This window comes from Passer montanus, unplaced genomic scaffold, assembly GCF_014805655.1.
Source record: "Passer montanus isolate IOZ18808 unplaced genomic scaffold, ASM1480565v1 scaffold10, whole genome shotgun sequence".
NCBI classification, from domain to species: Eukaryota; Metazoa; Chordata; class Aves; order Passeriformes; family Passeridae; genus Passer; species Passer montanus.
In genome coordinates, this window is record NW_024356505.1 from 17,415,848 (window position 1) to 17,430,062 (window position 14,215).

Consider the following 14,215-nt stretch of genomic DNA (forward strand, 5'->3'; position numbering starts at 1 on the left):
TGGAAGTATGGGCTGAATTTTTGCACAAAAGTAAATTTCACTTTGGAAAATACACTTCTCTAATTCTAGAGATTATCAGTTTTTTGTTTTTTTTTTTGCTTCACATCTCAGAAAATTGCATTTTGAACATGAATAGTGTGTTTTATTTGATAGTATAACTTATCTCCCACACAGGGCATCAGTTCTCTATCCCCTCTTACCTTTCAAATTCTGCCATCAAAATAGCCATGTGTGAATTCTAAGTGATACACATTATTTTTTTTGGCCCCTTGCACAAGAGTTGATTTCATGTGAGGTGCTCACTGAAGGGAGGCTGACCTGAAAGTAAACATCTGCCTGACTGAGCTATGCAGTGGACAGTATTAGAGAGATTTCACCAGTTCCTGAAGGAAGACTTCAGAAGAAGTTTTATCTCCTCTCTCTGTTGATTCTTGGCTCCCTTCTGCACACTTGGCTACTCCTAAATAAAATTTCTACAGGCTGTGGAAAACTTTGCATAATAATATGCCACTAAAAATTCTGTACTGTAAATAATTTCTTTAATAGCTGTTTTGTGATTCAGATACAGAAAAGGCTGAGCTACTACTGTGCAACTCTTTTTAACCACCCCAAAATCACAAAATGCTAAACACTGAAATATGAAATCCATTTGGTATAACATTCTGGTGCTGCATTTATGATTGCTACTGTAATACAGATATTTTGATCAGTACATTTAACTGTTTGTTGGTGAATTCTGTACAAATATTGACCATATTGTGAAAATTGTTGACATACCAGCATTTTTTTCCAGTTGAGAAAGCATTCTGTTTCAAGTTTCTGGTGCTCATGCATGCAGAAATCACACATTGATCCATCTGTTTTGCCAATTTGCTTTTGATGACGAAGCAAAACAATAATATTTTAGAAGTAAGCTCTGCCGTTTGCTTTCCCATGCACTGACCCTTCATTTTGTGTTGATACTCAGTAGAGCAAGTAATTCCATTCTTCTTTGGGTGGAAAGGGTTTCGAGTTCCTTTTTCAGTGCAAGGGGTTGCTGCCCTTACTCTCAGCTTGTCCTATTTCTGATCTGATTGCCCACACAGAAACACTGTAACACATAGATTATCAGCAAATGTGTTAAATGAGAAAGTATAGGAATGTACACCAGGGAAAAGGCACATCTGACCATGCATTCATTAGCAGTTTATTTTGAACAAAATAGTCTGCTACTGTTAATGTTTTAGTTAGAAAGATAATTAAATCTGAAGGAAAAACTAGAAATTAGAAATCATTAAACATTACTGCTTAGGTGTCTGGTCTTACGAGTCTGCGAGTAACTAGAACATGCATGCCTTGCTTTGTATCCGTTTTACTATTTACCCTTCCATTCTTTAGCTTTTTTTTAAATCACATTTCATCCTTCTTGGCAAACAAGATACTTGGGTGAATCATAAAGTTTAGAATTGTGATTCATTGTTAAAGACAGATTTGTTTCTATCTGTCTTGTATAATGAAGGTTTTGTTACAAATCATGTCAAGTTAAATCAATGTCGTAAAACTCTAACTTGGGTCAATGCAGAGGAAAGAGAATAAAAGATCTTGGTGGTTTCTGGATTTTGTTTTAAAAAATATTTTCTCTAGAAGTTTTTTAAGTGTTTGTTAGTTATTCATGCAAATAATGGACAAGTATTTATATCTAATCCTAAGCACAGCAAAATAGCGTTTAATACTGAACTGCAAATTTATTGCTGTAGTCATGATCTTTATTTGAAAAAGGTTGGTGGTCATGACAATTGTATTGAATTCCTGTGATTAATGAAAATCTGAATTTGTACCACTGATAAAATGTCTTGTAACAGTGGGTAAGCAGAGCAGGAGTGTATTACAGAACTGAAGCAAATTAAGACTTCTGTCTTTTGTTCAAAACCCTCAAAAGGAGATGATATGTATGCATCAGCAAGGAGTTTGAAACTTCATTTTGACCCTACCCAACAAGAAAAGGAAAAGAGAAAAGCTGTATTTGACTGCAATAACATTTATGTTTATTTTCATAAGCTGTTTCTCAACTAACAGGATTATTTGATCAGATGCATTGATGAGTCACTTGAAACACAGGAGAGAGAGGCACAGTGGTGACAAATACAAAATACACCCTCCCCCCTCCAAGAAAATAAAAATAAGATGACAACCACCAAACAAAGACTAGACAAGAGAATAAATGCTTAATAAAACAAAGCTACTAAGTTTGAAATTGTGAACAACTTAGGCAGGTATGCATGATGTTATGCTTATCTCTTAAATCTGTGTTAGTAAATCTCAGCTTCAGTGACTTGTAAAGGAACTTAGAAATACAGCTGCCTATTAAATTGTATAGGAAAACCTAAGAAAGTTAATAAAACTTGTTTGCTCCTGCAAATTTAAGTAGGGCTTGTTGGGCTGCATCCCAATGGTAATGAAGAGGACACGTAGCAGATGAGAGGCTCGAGTGCCCAAACTGCAATAACTGAATCACATTGTGAAGTATATGGATGGATGCACATGGTAAGAGCCATCTCAGGGACCGAAAAGAGATTTGCGGAAGGATGCACAGCCTGCAGTCCTTGCCACCATGAATCTTCCTCAGAGTTTTGTAGGAGGAACGGGATAAAAATTGTGATGTCGGCATATTCTGTAATAGCAAGAGGAAGGTTATTTGTAAATTTAAACAGAAGTTAAAGTAACTTGGCTGTCAGAGAAAATACCTGAATAGCTGTGCTTCATGTCACTGGGAATTGGCCTTTATTAAAAGCCTGGTCTTGAGCTCTCACTGTTCTTCATTCACACGGTGTTTGTAGTTATTTGAAAGAGGAATGGGAGGAAGCATCCCAGGATGGCCATGGGCACATAGAGAGGCCTTACAGGCTTGTTAGAGCCGTGGGGAGGCTTGAAGGCAGAACCAGTGGTCAAAATCTCTTTTCTCACTCCATAGCTAAACAGGGACAGCAGCCTCCCTCTGCAGGCATTCTTTTATGGAGGCAGAGTACTTTGATGTGCAGGTGTTACATGCCCTTATTTGAAAGCACAGGAAAGAAGTCAAAGTCATAGAATATTGCTTTTCATGGAGCTATAAACTACTATTTTAATGACATTGAACCTTAACAGATGAGAGTGCTCTATTGCCTGATTTGTGTTTTAGTCACTGTAAAGTACAGTGACAACTTCAGGAGTCATAAGTAAGAATTTGGACAACTGCTCAAAAGCAGTGTTCACAAGAGAACCTAATTTTTCATTTGCAAAAAAAAGAGCCACAATCTTCATACAACTTTTTTTTGGCAGAAATACATTGTTATTGTCTTAGTAACATAAAGAGCACTCAGTCTTGTATTTTCGCAATATTATGGGCGTATGCTCCTCCTTAAGATACTTTGTGGTAGGAATATTTTGTCACACTGTGTCTAGTCCGCTGTGTCCCACAAAAAAAGAAATAAACATAGATGAAATCATAGCTTAGACAATACGGCTAGAAGGCATAAGAAAACTTAGTGTGCTGAAATAATTCTTGTTTTCTGGAATTGGAAATAAATATTTTTGTTGTTAAAAGTACTTAGCAATTGAAAAAAATTATATCACAATTTTACAATTGTGATATCACAATCTTTTACAATTGTATTGTCAAAGAAAGGACAATAAAGAACCTTAATTTTAAAAGAAATGTTTAGGTATAGGAGGCACTGAATCTCACACCTCAGTGAAATGTCAGTGAGGTATGCTAATTATGGTAGCACTGAAATGGTTTTTATATAAACTCACACAAGACATGACTTGCTAAAATACAGTCTCAGTGTTTCATTATGCCAACAAGAAATATATTAGCCTGTAGTCCCCTGTGAGGACTTGATGGAAACAATGCTATCTGACACAGTTTTAATTACATCAAAGTCCCTTGTCTATAAAATTTAGACTGCTATTTATTTCACACCTTTCTTCTGGGAGTTAATAGTTGTTAAATACCAGAACAATTTTGTAAGTGAATGGTGTCTATGTTAAATTTGATTTTTCTGTTAGCTGTACTCTTGTTTTATTTTTTCACTTAATAATTACTGTGTTTAATTCAGTAATGGAGGAACTATACTCTTTCCACTTACAGCTAATGTCTGTAATAAATATAATGTTGTTGTAAAGCAAAATAATTAGCCTGGTACAGTATAGCTTTATAGCGGTTGAAGACACTTCTCTGTATAGCAAGTAAATCATCGATCTCAGCAACCTCTAGTTAAACACCCATAGGTTTGATCAAAGAGACAGGGCATGAGTTTGCCCAGGATAGCTTGAGAGTGGAAAATGTAACTCCTCTCGCAGTAAGAGCATTTCAGATGTCAAGACTGTTAGCTGGCCTAAAGAGTGTATTAATGGAACATATGCAGTTGTCAAAATCCCTGCTTCTAATAATGGAAAAATACCAATTTTTCAGCAGTCATAAGGAGTATAAACCTTGATAACCGAATCTGGAAAATAACAATAGGAAAATGGAATATAGAGTGAATCATCCAAGAGTTATCAGCTAGAAGTAGCGTGAATAGTTATGGACAGGCACTGTGAAAATTAAGATTCGGGAATTGATTTATTATGCCACGCTGTCCTCTAATTTGTGTTGTTATTAAGGTGAAATATTTAGGTCTTGAGGATGAAGTTTGCCTTCTTTGATTGCTCTTGTACAACTGACAGTTAATCTGGAAAAAAACCAAAGTATTAATCCTCAGGGGAGCTTTTCACCTGAGTCTACTGGATGTAAATTAGATGTGTTAATATGAGTCTGAAAAAATTTATGACATAATGGGTATCTGCTCATGGAGTAATGTTTTATAACTAGGAAAGATGAGGGAATGAATATCAGTTTTTTAAAAAAAGTCAATTTAGCTAGAAAGAAAGAATGTTCTTTGGTGGATAACGTTTATTATTCAGTCCAAGGGCTAGATGGAGAGGCAGTATGCAAAATCAGTATTAAACTTTTGAAGAAAGCTATTAAAAGATATTGGCTAGTTAGCTGACTGTCTTTTAGGTGTTGGCTAGATATAGTTTCACTACTAAAAATGGTGGCCTGTATCTCCTTGAGAATGCAGTGAAGATAATGCAATTAATTTTGCTAATGTGTGCATATAGCAAGGCCAAACTCAAGACAGAGGATTTAGGTTTGACCTCTGTGAAATTCCACATGGTAAAACTAGTCTGAACTGTGTTTTTACCTTAGGGATATTGATGTGTGCTATTAGCAGAGAGGAGCATCTCACAAGAATCCAAAGCTATAGCCTAGGCTTCTCTTGGAAGAGAGCAGTTTGACTGGGGTTTTTCTAAAAGATTTGTGTAATCTTAGAAATCTGATAGTATGGATTTTCAATTTTTAGATATTTGATTTTTCTCACTGAAGCACTGTAATTATATCTGAGAAAAAATATTTCCTCATGTAAACTACACTAATAGTAATAGGATTTGACAGAATAATTGTATTAGACAGTGTGCAGCTGGCCAGTCCCCCAATAAGCACAACTTAATGCAGTACTGAGCCTATTACAAACAGTGCTGGCAGCCCTGCTCCAAAGGGCAGTTAAGGATCAGGGAAGTTGTTTGCTCAGTATCTCAGGAAAAACACACCTCCCCTCTCTTTCAGTGTTTTACAGTAGATGTGTGGCAAAAAAATTCCCTTGGGACCTTTGAGTATGTTTTAGTAGGGACATTGAAATGGAACACATAGGTCATCAAGTTCAGCTTGCTAAGTCATCATTTTGAGTATGTTTTAGTAGGGACATGGACTTGAAATGGAACACATAGGTCATCAAGTTCAGCTTGCTAAGTCATCATGAGGCAGAAATCTAGTTTAGAACTGTCAGACTAAAAAGCTTTTTTAAGAAATCATAGGTCACTAAACCATTACAATTACCTTAAAGCAATAAAAAAAAAGTTCCCTTAGCTATGCTTCCTTTTCTTCCTCCAGGAGGAAATAGTTACAGAATCATAGACTATCCTGAAATGTAAGGGACCTGCAAAGATCATTGAAGTCCAACACCTGGCCCTACTCAGGACAACCCCAAGAGTCACACCATATGCCTGAGAGTGTTGTCCCAATGCTTTTTGAACTCTGTCAGGCTTCTGACCACTTCACTGGGAAGCCTGATTCATTTCCAACTGGGTGAAGAACCCTTTTCTAATGTCTAAATTAACAGCCCCTGACATAGCCTCAGGCCATTCTCTCACATCCTTTCAGTGGACACCAGAGAGGAGATGGGCACCTGCAATTTTCTCTTCTAGGCAATTTTCTCTTCTAGGCAATTTTCTCTTTTATTTTGGTGTTGCATTCATACTCCCCTTTTCTCCAACAGTTGAACGTGATTTTTTTCAGTTTGTACTAATAAAGCAATTATTATCAGCCCAATTGAATAGCTATGTTTAAACTATGGAGTGTAATATAAAAAGCTATATTCCTTCATATGAATACAGAATATTTGGATACAATGCTGCTGCAAAAATAGGTGACCCAAATTATTTTACAGTCGAGATGCCACATGTACTGTGTGCTGTCAGATGCCAAGAAGCATAAATATAATTCTATTGTGTGAACAAACAACTAGAAGTTTCCTATCTTGTTACTGTATAATAAGTCTTACAATGTTTTGCGGAAGAAACTAAAGTTAGATTTATTGAGCTTAGACTAGATAAGCAACCATACTTTAAAAAAAATACTTGAGAAACCATTATAGAGCATTGTTGACTTTCCTGAAGGGGTAGAGCGCCTCCTCAGCAAGTTTGCTGGTGATACAAAACTGGGATGAGTGGTTGATACCCCAGAGAACTGTCTGATATTCCACAAGGGCAAGTGCAGGGTCTGGCTGTTAGGGAGGAATAACCCCATGCACCAGGACTGACCTCCTGGAGAGCAACTCCGTGGAGAGGGGCCTGCAGATCCTAGTGGACAATGAGCTTTCCATGAGCCAGCAATGCCCTTTATGGCCAAAAATGGCAATGGTGTCCTGGGGTGCATTAGGAAGAGCATTGCTGGCAGGTTGAGGGAGATGATCCTGCCCTTCTATTCAGCCCTGGAAAGGCTGCACCTGGCATCCAGGTCTGGGCCCCTCAGTACAAGAGAGATATGGAGCTCCTGGAGCAGATCCAGCTGAGGGTGACAATGATGGTTAAAGGACTGGAGCATCTCTCTTGTGAGGAAAGGCTGAGGCCAGTTCATCCTTGAGAAGACTGAGAAGGGTAGACTGACTATCAATGCCTATAAGTATTTGAAGGGAGGATGTCAAGATGATGGAACGAGGCTCTTCTTGGTGGTGCCAAGTTTTGGGACAAGAGGCAACAGGCAGAAAGTGAAGCACAGAAAGTTCCACCTGAACATGAGGAAGAGCTTTTTACTGTGAGCATGACTGAGCACTGGAACAGATTGCCCAGAGGAGTTGTGGAGCCTCCTTCCCTAGAGGTATTCAAGAGCCTTTTGGGCACAATTCCGTGTCATGGGCACTGCTTGAGCAGGGACCTCCCGTGGTCCTTTAACATTAACCATTCTGTGATTGTTAAAGACTATATTAATGAAACTGCTTTTCCTATTCATTGTAACTCCTTATTTTTGTGTGACCTGAAGTTTCCTTAAGGAACTTGTTTTTCTTAAGTGAGAAGCTTTTATTCAGGACATGGCTGTCCCATCCTATAAGGCTGTACCTCTGTTGACTGATGATCCCTAGGAAACATGCTGCATTCTTCAAATATTTTTCAAGACCAAAAATTGCTGAAGAACATTAGGCAGCAATACTTTTGTAAAGGGTTAAGTGGTATCCAAAACTCAAATATGCTTCTAAATTTTAAGTTTATCCATTTTTCTGAAATTCAGTCTGCTGATAAAACTTCATAACTGATACAATTAACTTGCTTGGGATGATATTGTAAGTTTTTAAATATCTGTCTGAGATGTAAATTGTGTCAGTGAAATCAGGAGAAATGGTGTGTAAAGTAGACAGGTATGGATAATATGGTGCAATCTTTATAATATTTACAGTTGTCTGTAATTTTTCTTTTCCTGGTAGGTCCTGATAAATTATTTTAAACAAAATCCTAAGTGAGAAATGTCAAATGTATTCATTCAAGGTAAAACTGATGGCAAATATTAAGTTGTTGTATAGGTACTCTGGGCTTTCAGTATGATTTTCCGATAGAATGTTGTAGATTTTACTTAACTGAATAGAGACATTCATTAAAAAAATTAAAAAAAAAGTGAGTTAGACTCCATGTCTTTTTGCTTCCAGCAATTACTTGTCGCAGACAAGATGGAGGACAAGCTGACATCAGTGAGTGCCTTAAATACTCTGGCCCATTACCGCCCTTAACACAGATGTGCCAGATTCCCTGCCAAGATGACTGTCAGTTTACAAACTGGTCAAAATTTTCCCCCTGTAATGGGGACTGTGGAGGAGTCAGGACAAGAAAACGCACTCTTGTTGGTAAGAGTATCAAGCAAAATAATGCTTCTTTTATTTATTATTGATAATGTTTTGTTTAAAACTTGAGGACTTCAGATGTTCCCTTTTGAGAAGTGTTACAGTGGCAGAAAGCAGATCTGTGTCATGCTCTGTATAGTGCTGGTGGAACAGTACCCAGGAGTAGAAACTTGTGCCATATGTCAGAGGCTCTTGGTATGGGTAAGTGGCTAGGGAGAAGATGGGAGAGCATAGAAGAGTACTTTCTTTCTCTAAATATAGTGTACATAGTAGGGGTTTTTTTGTTCTGTTGGGTTTTTTTGTTTGTTTGGTTGGGGTTTTTGGGTTTTGTTTGTTTGTTTTTTTTTGTTCTGTTGGGGTTTTTTGTTTGTTTGTTTGGGGTTTTTGGGTTTTGTTTGTTTGTTTGTTTTGTGTTTTTTTTGTTGTTTGTTTGGTTGGTTTTTTTTCTTTCTGGGTTTTTTTTGACAGGTAAGTCAGCAATCATCTCACCTTAACAGGATCAGATGTTAGCCCACCTGCCTTTGTCTTCCCACACCTGGTCTCGGCTAAAGCAGACTTCCTTCTCTCATGGTCTTCTTTGGTGCTTTTAGAACTACTGTGGCAGCTGAGTGTGTTTCAGCATTTTGCTATAGACCACTATTTTCAGCCTTAAGCTTTGGCTTACCTCCTTTGAACTTAGCTGCAGTCTTGAATGTCAGATTTGTGATTAAGCCAGTCCTTTCTCTGGCTGAATGTTTGCTCTCCCAGTTCTTTCTTTTGCCATTCTTCATTGTCTGCATCCAGCACCATCCAGACCACATGAGGCAATACAATGGCTAATTTTTTGCCTTATTTCTTGAGATAAGTAATAATGCTCTTTTTTTTTGTGTCCAAAGCAGGCTCTTAAAGTTTTATTTAGCAGAATAAAGAGATTTACCAGTGATGCTCTTGCCACAGACTTGTACTAGTTTGGACACTGTTCCACTTTGAAACATTTTTTTCTTCAACTTCTTTTCGGTCTATTGTTTGTTAGTTTTGGTGGCTTTTAAAATTATTTTTTCTTGTGCATAAAGTGAAAAAAACCCATGCCCTGCTTCTAAATTATAATTGAAACCTCAAGAGTGAGGCTTGGCCTCTGTCACAGCACTCTTTGCCAATTAGTCTGTATTGTCTGTGGTGCAGGAAAGCTAGCTAAGGGGGGTGCCCATTAGCAGGCTCAGAAAGAATGTGATAGGATCCAAACCCTATCCCTGTCTCCATCCCCCTGTAAATCAGAAGACCAGTGGAAGATGAATAATTCATGATCTTCAAGAAGTCTCACTGTGACTGTCTAATAATTCCAGTAAGCTTTATGTCAGGTTTGCTTCCACAAGGGAAAAAATGAACAAAACTGGCTACCAGTATTTTTCCTTATTTTAAAAACAGAGCCAGAATGTACATATTCTTCCTATCACAATATCAACACTGTGATACTTCCTGTCTTCATTTAAGTCACCCCTTCAAACTTGCCAACTCTGTGATATGTGCTATGGTGTGTTCTCTGTGGCAATGTGTTACCCAGACTAATTCATAATGCTTGACTTGGAATAAATTCATAATTATTCCTGGTAAATACTTCCAGAGGAAAAGCATATATTTAGTAAGAAATTGTGTTGTTAAAAGAACAAGAAACTTTTCTTCAGGTACCCAATTTCTATTCTACTATCTTAAATGAAGACAGTAGCAAATACAAGATAAGGATGCTGCAATGTTCAGTGCCTTGTTTTAAATAGTGATGAAAATACTACAGAATGTTACATTTACAGTAATATCTAAGTAACAGCTACTTAGATACTACTTAGTAACAACCACTACTTTTACAAAGACATTTGCTAATGGGCACCCCCCTTAGCTACATTAATTTATATAAACTGGTATGGAAAGGAAAACTAAGCAAACTTTACCAAAGAGATTTAAATATATTTAATGGAAAGGGGAAATTGAGTGGATGGCTATGCTCCAGTTCAGGAAAGGAAGCAAGAACAGTACAGAATAGAAACAAATTCAGAGAAGGTGCATATTCTATTAGAGGGCAAGAATGGTAATTTTTAACAAATGTATGATAACAGGTGATTAAAGAATTTTGACGTTTTGAAAGAAGGTTCTAGTGTAGAAAAGGTGCATGTTACTCCCTTCTTGACTTCTTCCTTCAACTTGAAAAAGCTTGATCCAGATAGAAATCTTGTTATTGAACTGCACACCGCTGATGAAATAGCAGGAAAAGTGTGTATTTGTTTTATTGCTAAGTTTTTCAAACTTTACTCCTGAAACATTTTTATTTAAATTAAACATACATTACATCTTCTTTTTAAAAAAGAAATTGCCTTTATGCAAATTGTAGGTATCCACTACTTTGGAAATTCAATTAAATAACCTAATTTAGTAAAGATAAATGTAACAGGTATTAGGTGTATGTATGTATGTAGGTAGTTGCAAGCACTTGTTATAAAAGCCTAAATTAAATTTTTGGGAGATAAGCTGTAAGCTGATACAAACTTGCTAATAACTATTTCTTCTTTCTAGGAAAAAGTAAGAAAAAGGACAAATGTAGAAACTCTCAGTTGTATCCTCTGATTGAGAATCAGTTTTGCCCGTGTGACAAGTACAGCGCTCAGCCTGTGGGCAATTGGTCAGACTGTATTTTACCAGAGGGTAAGATGGAAGTGCTGCTGGGAATGAAGGTACAAGGAGATGTTAAGGAATGTGGACAAGGCTATCGTTACCAGGCCATGGCATGCTATGACCAAAACAATCGACTCGTGGAAACATCGCGATGCAACAGTCACGGTATTTACAAACCTATTTTCTTTCAGCTGTTTACTTATGTGCTTTATTTAAGCTTATCATAATGTATGTCCAAGTAGAATTAGCAGACTGATATTTATTGGTCAGGCTGCCTTTGATCCCAAGATACCTTCAAACCCAGCACGTTTTTGCTGACTTTTAAAATAGTAAAATTAAGTAAAATCAGGGTAAACTGCTAACTAGGTATGTTAATTGAGAAAAATTTAAATCTTCTTCTTTTTCCTGATAGCTGTAGCTAGAAATTTGAGAATAAAGCCATTTAGAAGGGGCAAATTCACAAAAAGTAAACAAACACAGACCTATTTTGGAAAGGGTGAAATTATTTCCACTGATTCTTTAGATAGCTTTAAACCCTTAAATAGTTTTATCTCTACCATTTGCTCTTCAGCACCTTAACTAACAGGCATGCATTGACCTGAGTTCAACAGCACACAGCGCTTTTTCTCTTTGTAAATCTGTCATGTGTAAAACTAGGATACTTAAAGACTTTATATTTTTGTATTTACATCGCTCCAGGAAGGAACAGTGTTCCTTCCTAAAGGGGATGCATCTGTAGCATTAGGATCAAAACAGGCAGTTTCTGGTTTTCAGTGAGCCAGAAATGTGCTAATTGACATCAGGGGAGTTTTTGTGTTCATTTTTTTCCTGCTTGCAGTACAAACCTGTATCTGAGAAATTGGTATGAAAAGCTGGGTGTTAGTGCTGTTCAAAGGTCAATCTAAGTTTAATTCACATATGGGTTCTAATCTCTAATGTTAAATTAAGATAACAGGAAATTTCATTTATTTATTTGGATATATTTAAAATAGCTAATCAAAGAGATTTAATTAAATAAGACAATTTTAATTTGCACTATTAATTTGAGTTTAGAGATACGATAAACTAGAAATTCAATGTATCAAGTCAAGGTGTTAGCATATATTATGTTAGAAATTCATCACTTTTCAGCATTAAGTTCAGAGTGACCTTTGAAAAGTGGAAAATTGTAAAAGAACTTGAGTATTTAGGAAACTAGGGGAAGTGATGGCCCACTGCCAATCAGTTTTGAATGACTTGAAGAATGGGCACTGCCAGCTTTTGTGTCAAAAAATAGGAAAGAAACTGTTTGTCCAAGAGCATGTTGTTGGTGATGTATGTGGTAAGTAACATGCTGCTGCTAGGAACAACTTTTGGTGTAGAACAAGTATGGACGTAGTGCTTTCAAGCCCTGGCTCTGCATTTTGAGGTGCAATTCCATTGCAAGAATCAAAGAAATAGAAGAGGAATAAAAAAGTATATTCTAAACCGTCCTTGTTTACACTGATATAATTCTTCTCTCTTCATTATAGTAATTTCTGATCCAGTAGATTTTATCAGGGAATGTGGCCTACATTCACAGTGACCACAATGAATAATAATCCAGTGGAAAAGCTGCTAACAATGTGTTACTGTTATCCCTGTTATAGCCAGGGCTAATGTTTATATGCTGTTAGCACTCACAGGCATCCTTCCAAAAACACAATATAGTAATGCTTTGTTGTGCTCTTTCTTTCTCAAGTTCCATCCTTTATTTTGTCATGGGGGATTTGAAGTCTCCTTTAACTTTGTAAAATGGAAGTGTTTTCTTGTCATTACTGTATTGTAGGTTGGGAAGCCTGAAACCTTTGTTTTTAGGTGTTGTTTTCTTTTGAATTCTTTCTTTCAAGATCAGTTCACTAAGATGTCTGGTTCCTTGATATTCCAATACCACCCACCACCTCGCACCCCTCCTGTCTGTGTTTTCTCATCAGTTCCATCTGAGAGGGAGAGTACACATTGACTTGCTCCATGCTGTAATGTGTGAGCAGATGAAGCTTGGAATTCATACTGAACTAATCCTGTATAATCCTGTATTCCTTCTACTTTCCTAAAATTGTTTGACAGGAATTTCATGTATAGGGGGAATGAAGTATCTAACATGATTTTGATGATAAAGGTTTAAACTGATGCTAATGAATACACCACTAAATTTATGGTTTCCTTTCCAGTAGATCCTCTGTTATTGATAGGTATTGTACATATACATAGTATAGGCTTACATAAAGCTTACCTAATTTATTGCCTGCCTTCAGCATTTTTCCAGGTTTAGCATATTTTTGAAAATACAAGGGAGCTAGAGCAAATTATATAGCTTTTTCAATCTAATTTCAGTATATATTTACTGCCTTTTCTGAATAACTACTTTATATTCATGGATTACATTCTGATGATTTGTTTTATTTTTCTCAACGTGTGCAAACTTCTGCTTTGCCAGTTAAATCTTATTTTATATTTTCCCAGTATTTATTTACTGTGCTTTTCTTGTTATTCTCGTGCCCTTGTTATATGACAGTTCTTCAGTTTGGCATCTTCTCTATGTTTCAGTGTGGTCTTTGTTTTGATTTGGTTTGGTGGTGGTTTTTTGTTGTTGTTGTTTGGGGTTTTGTTTTGTTTGGTTTTGTTTTCTTTAAGAACAAACATAAAAGCTATATGATGCCAAATCAACAATGGACTTCTGTAGTACCACAATAGTACCCCACCTGCTAGAAAATAAAAGTGCCTTGTAGCTTCCCATCAATTTGCATTTGGCTTTTCAAGCAGAACTTGACAAGAGACATAATTCAAGCCTGTTTGGGTTATTTTGTAAATTTTAACAGAAGTGCTTATTTCCTTATAGCAATGATTTTCCACTAATTTTGTAATTGATTTGTCACTGGATTTTTCACTAATTTTTTTAACTGTTCTAAAGTACCATCAGGTTTTTCTTCTATGTTACCTGTTTTACTCTTAGTTCCTGTGGATCTCTTATTTGTTTTCCAAGTAATATATTATGTAACTGCAATTTTTATAGGATATGATTTGGCAAATTAGCTTGTACTAGGAGGGAAAATAAGACCAACATTTAAGGGAAGATATTTCCTGTTTGATATCCATCTTGAGCTTTTGTT

The 14,215-nt window shown here is 36.5% G+C and overlaps 1 protein-coding gene across 2 annotated transcripts in view; it reads left to right on the plus strand.

The window, feature by feature from the left end:
• The window catches only part of THSD7A (thrombospondin type 1 domain containing 7A), a 265,269-nt gene that overhangs the window by 212,703 nt on the left and 38,351 nt on the right, over positions 1-14,215 (plus strand). For both annotated transcript variants that reach the window (XM_039711276.1, XM_039711285.1), the window contains 2 exons: positions 8,256-8,450; positions 10,989-11,252. In XM_039711276.1, coding sequence (XP_039567210.1) covers positions 8,256-8,450; positions 10,989-11,252 — 459 coding nt within the window. The remainder of the gene's footprint in view (positions 1-8,255; positions 8,451-10,988; positions 11,253-14,215) is intronic.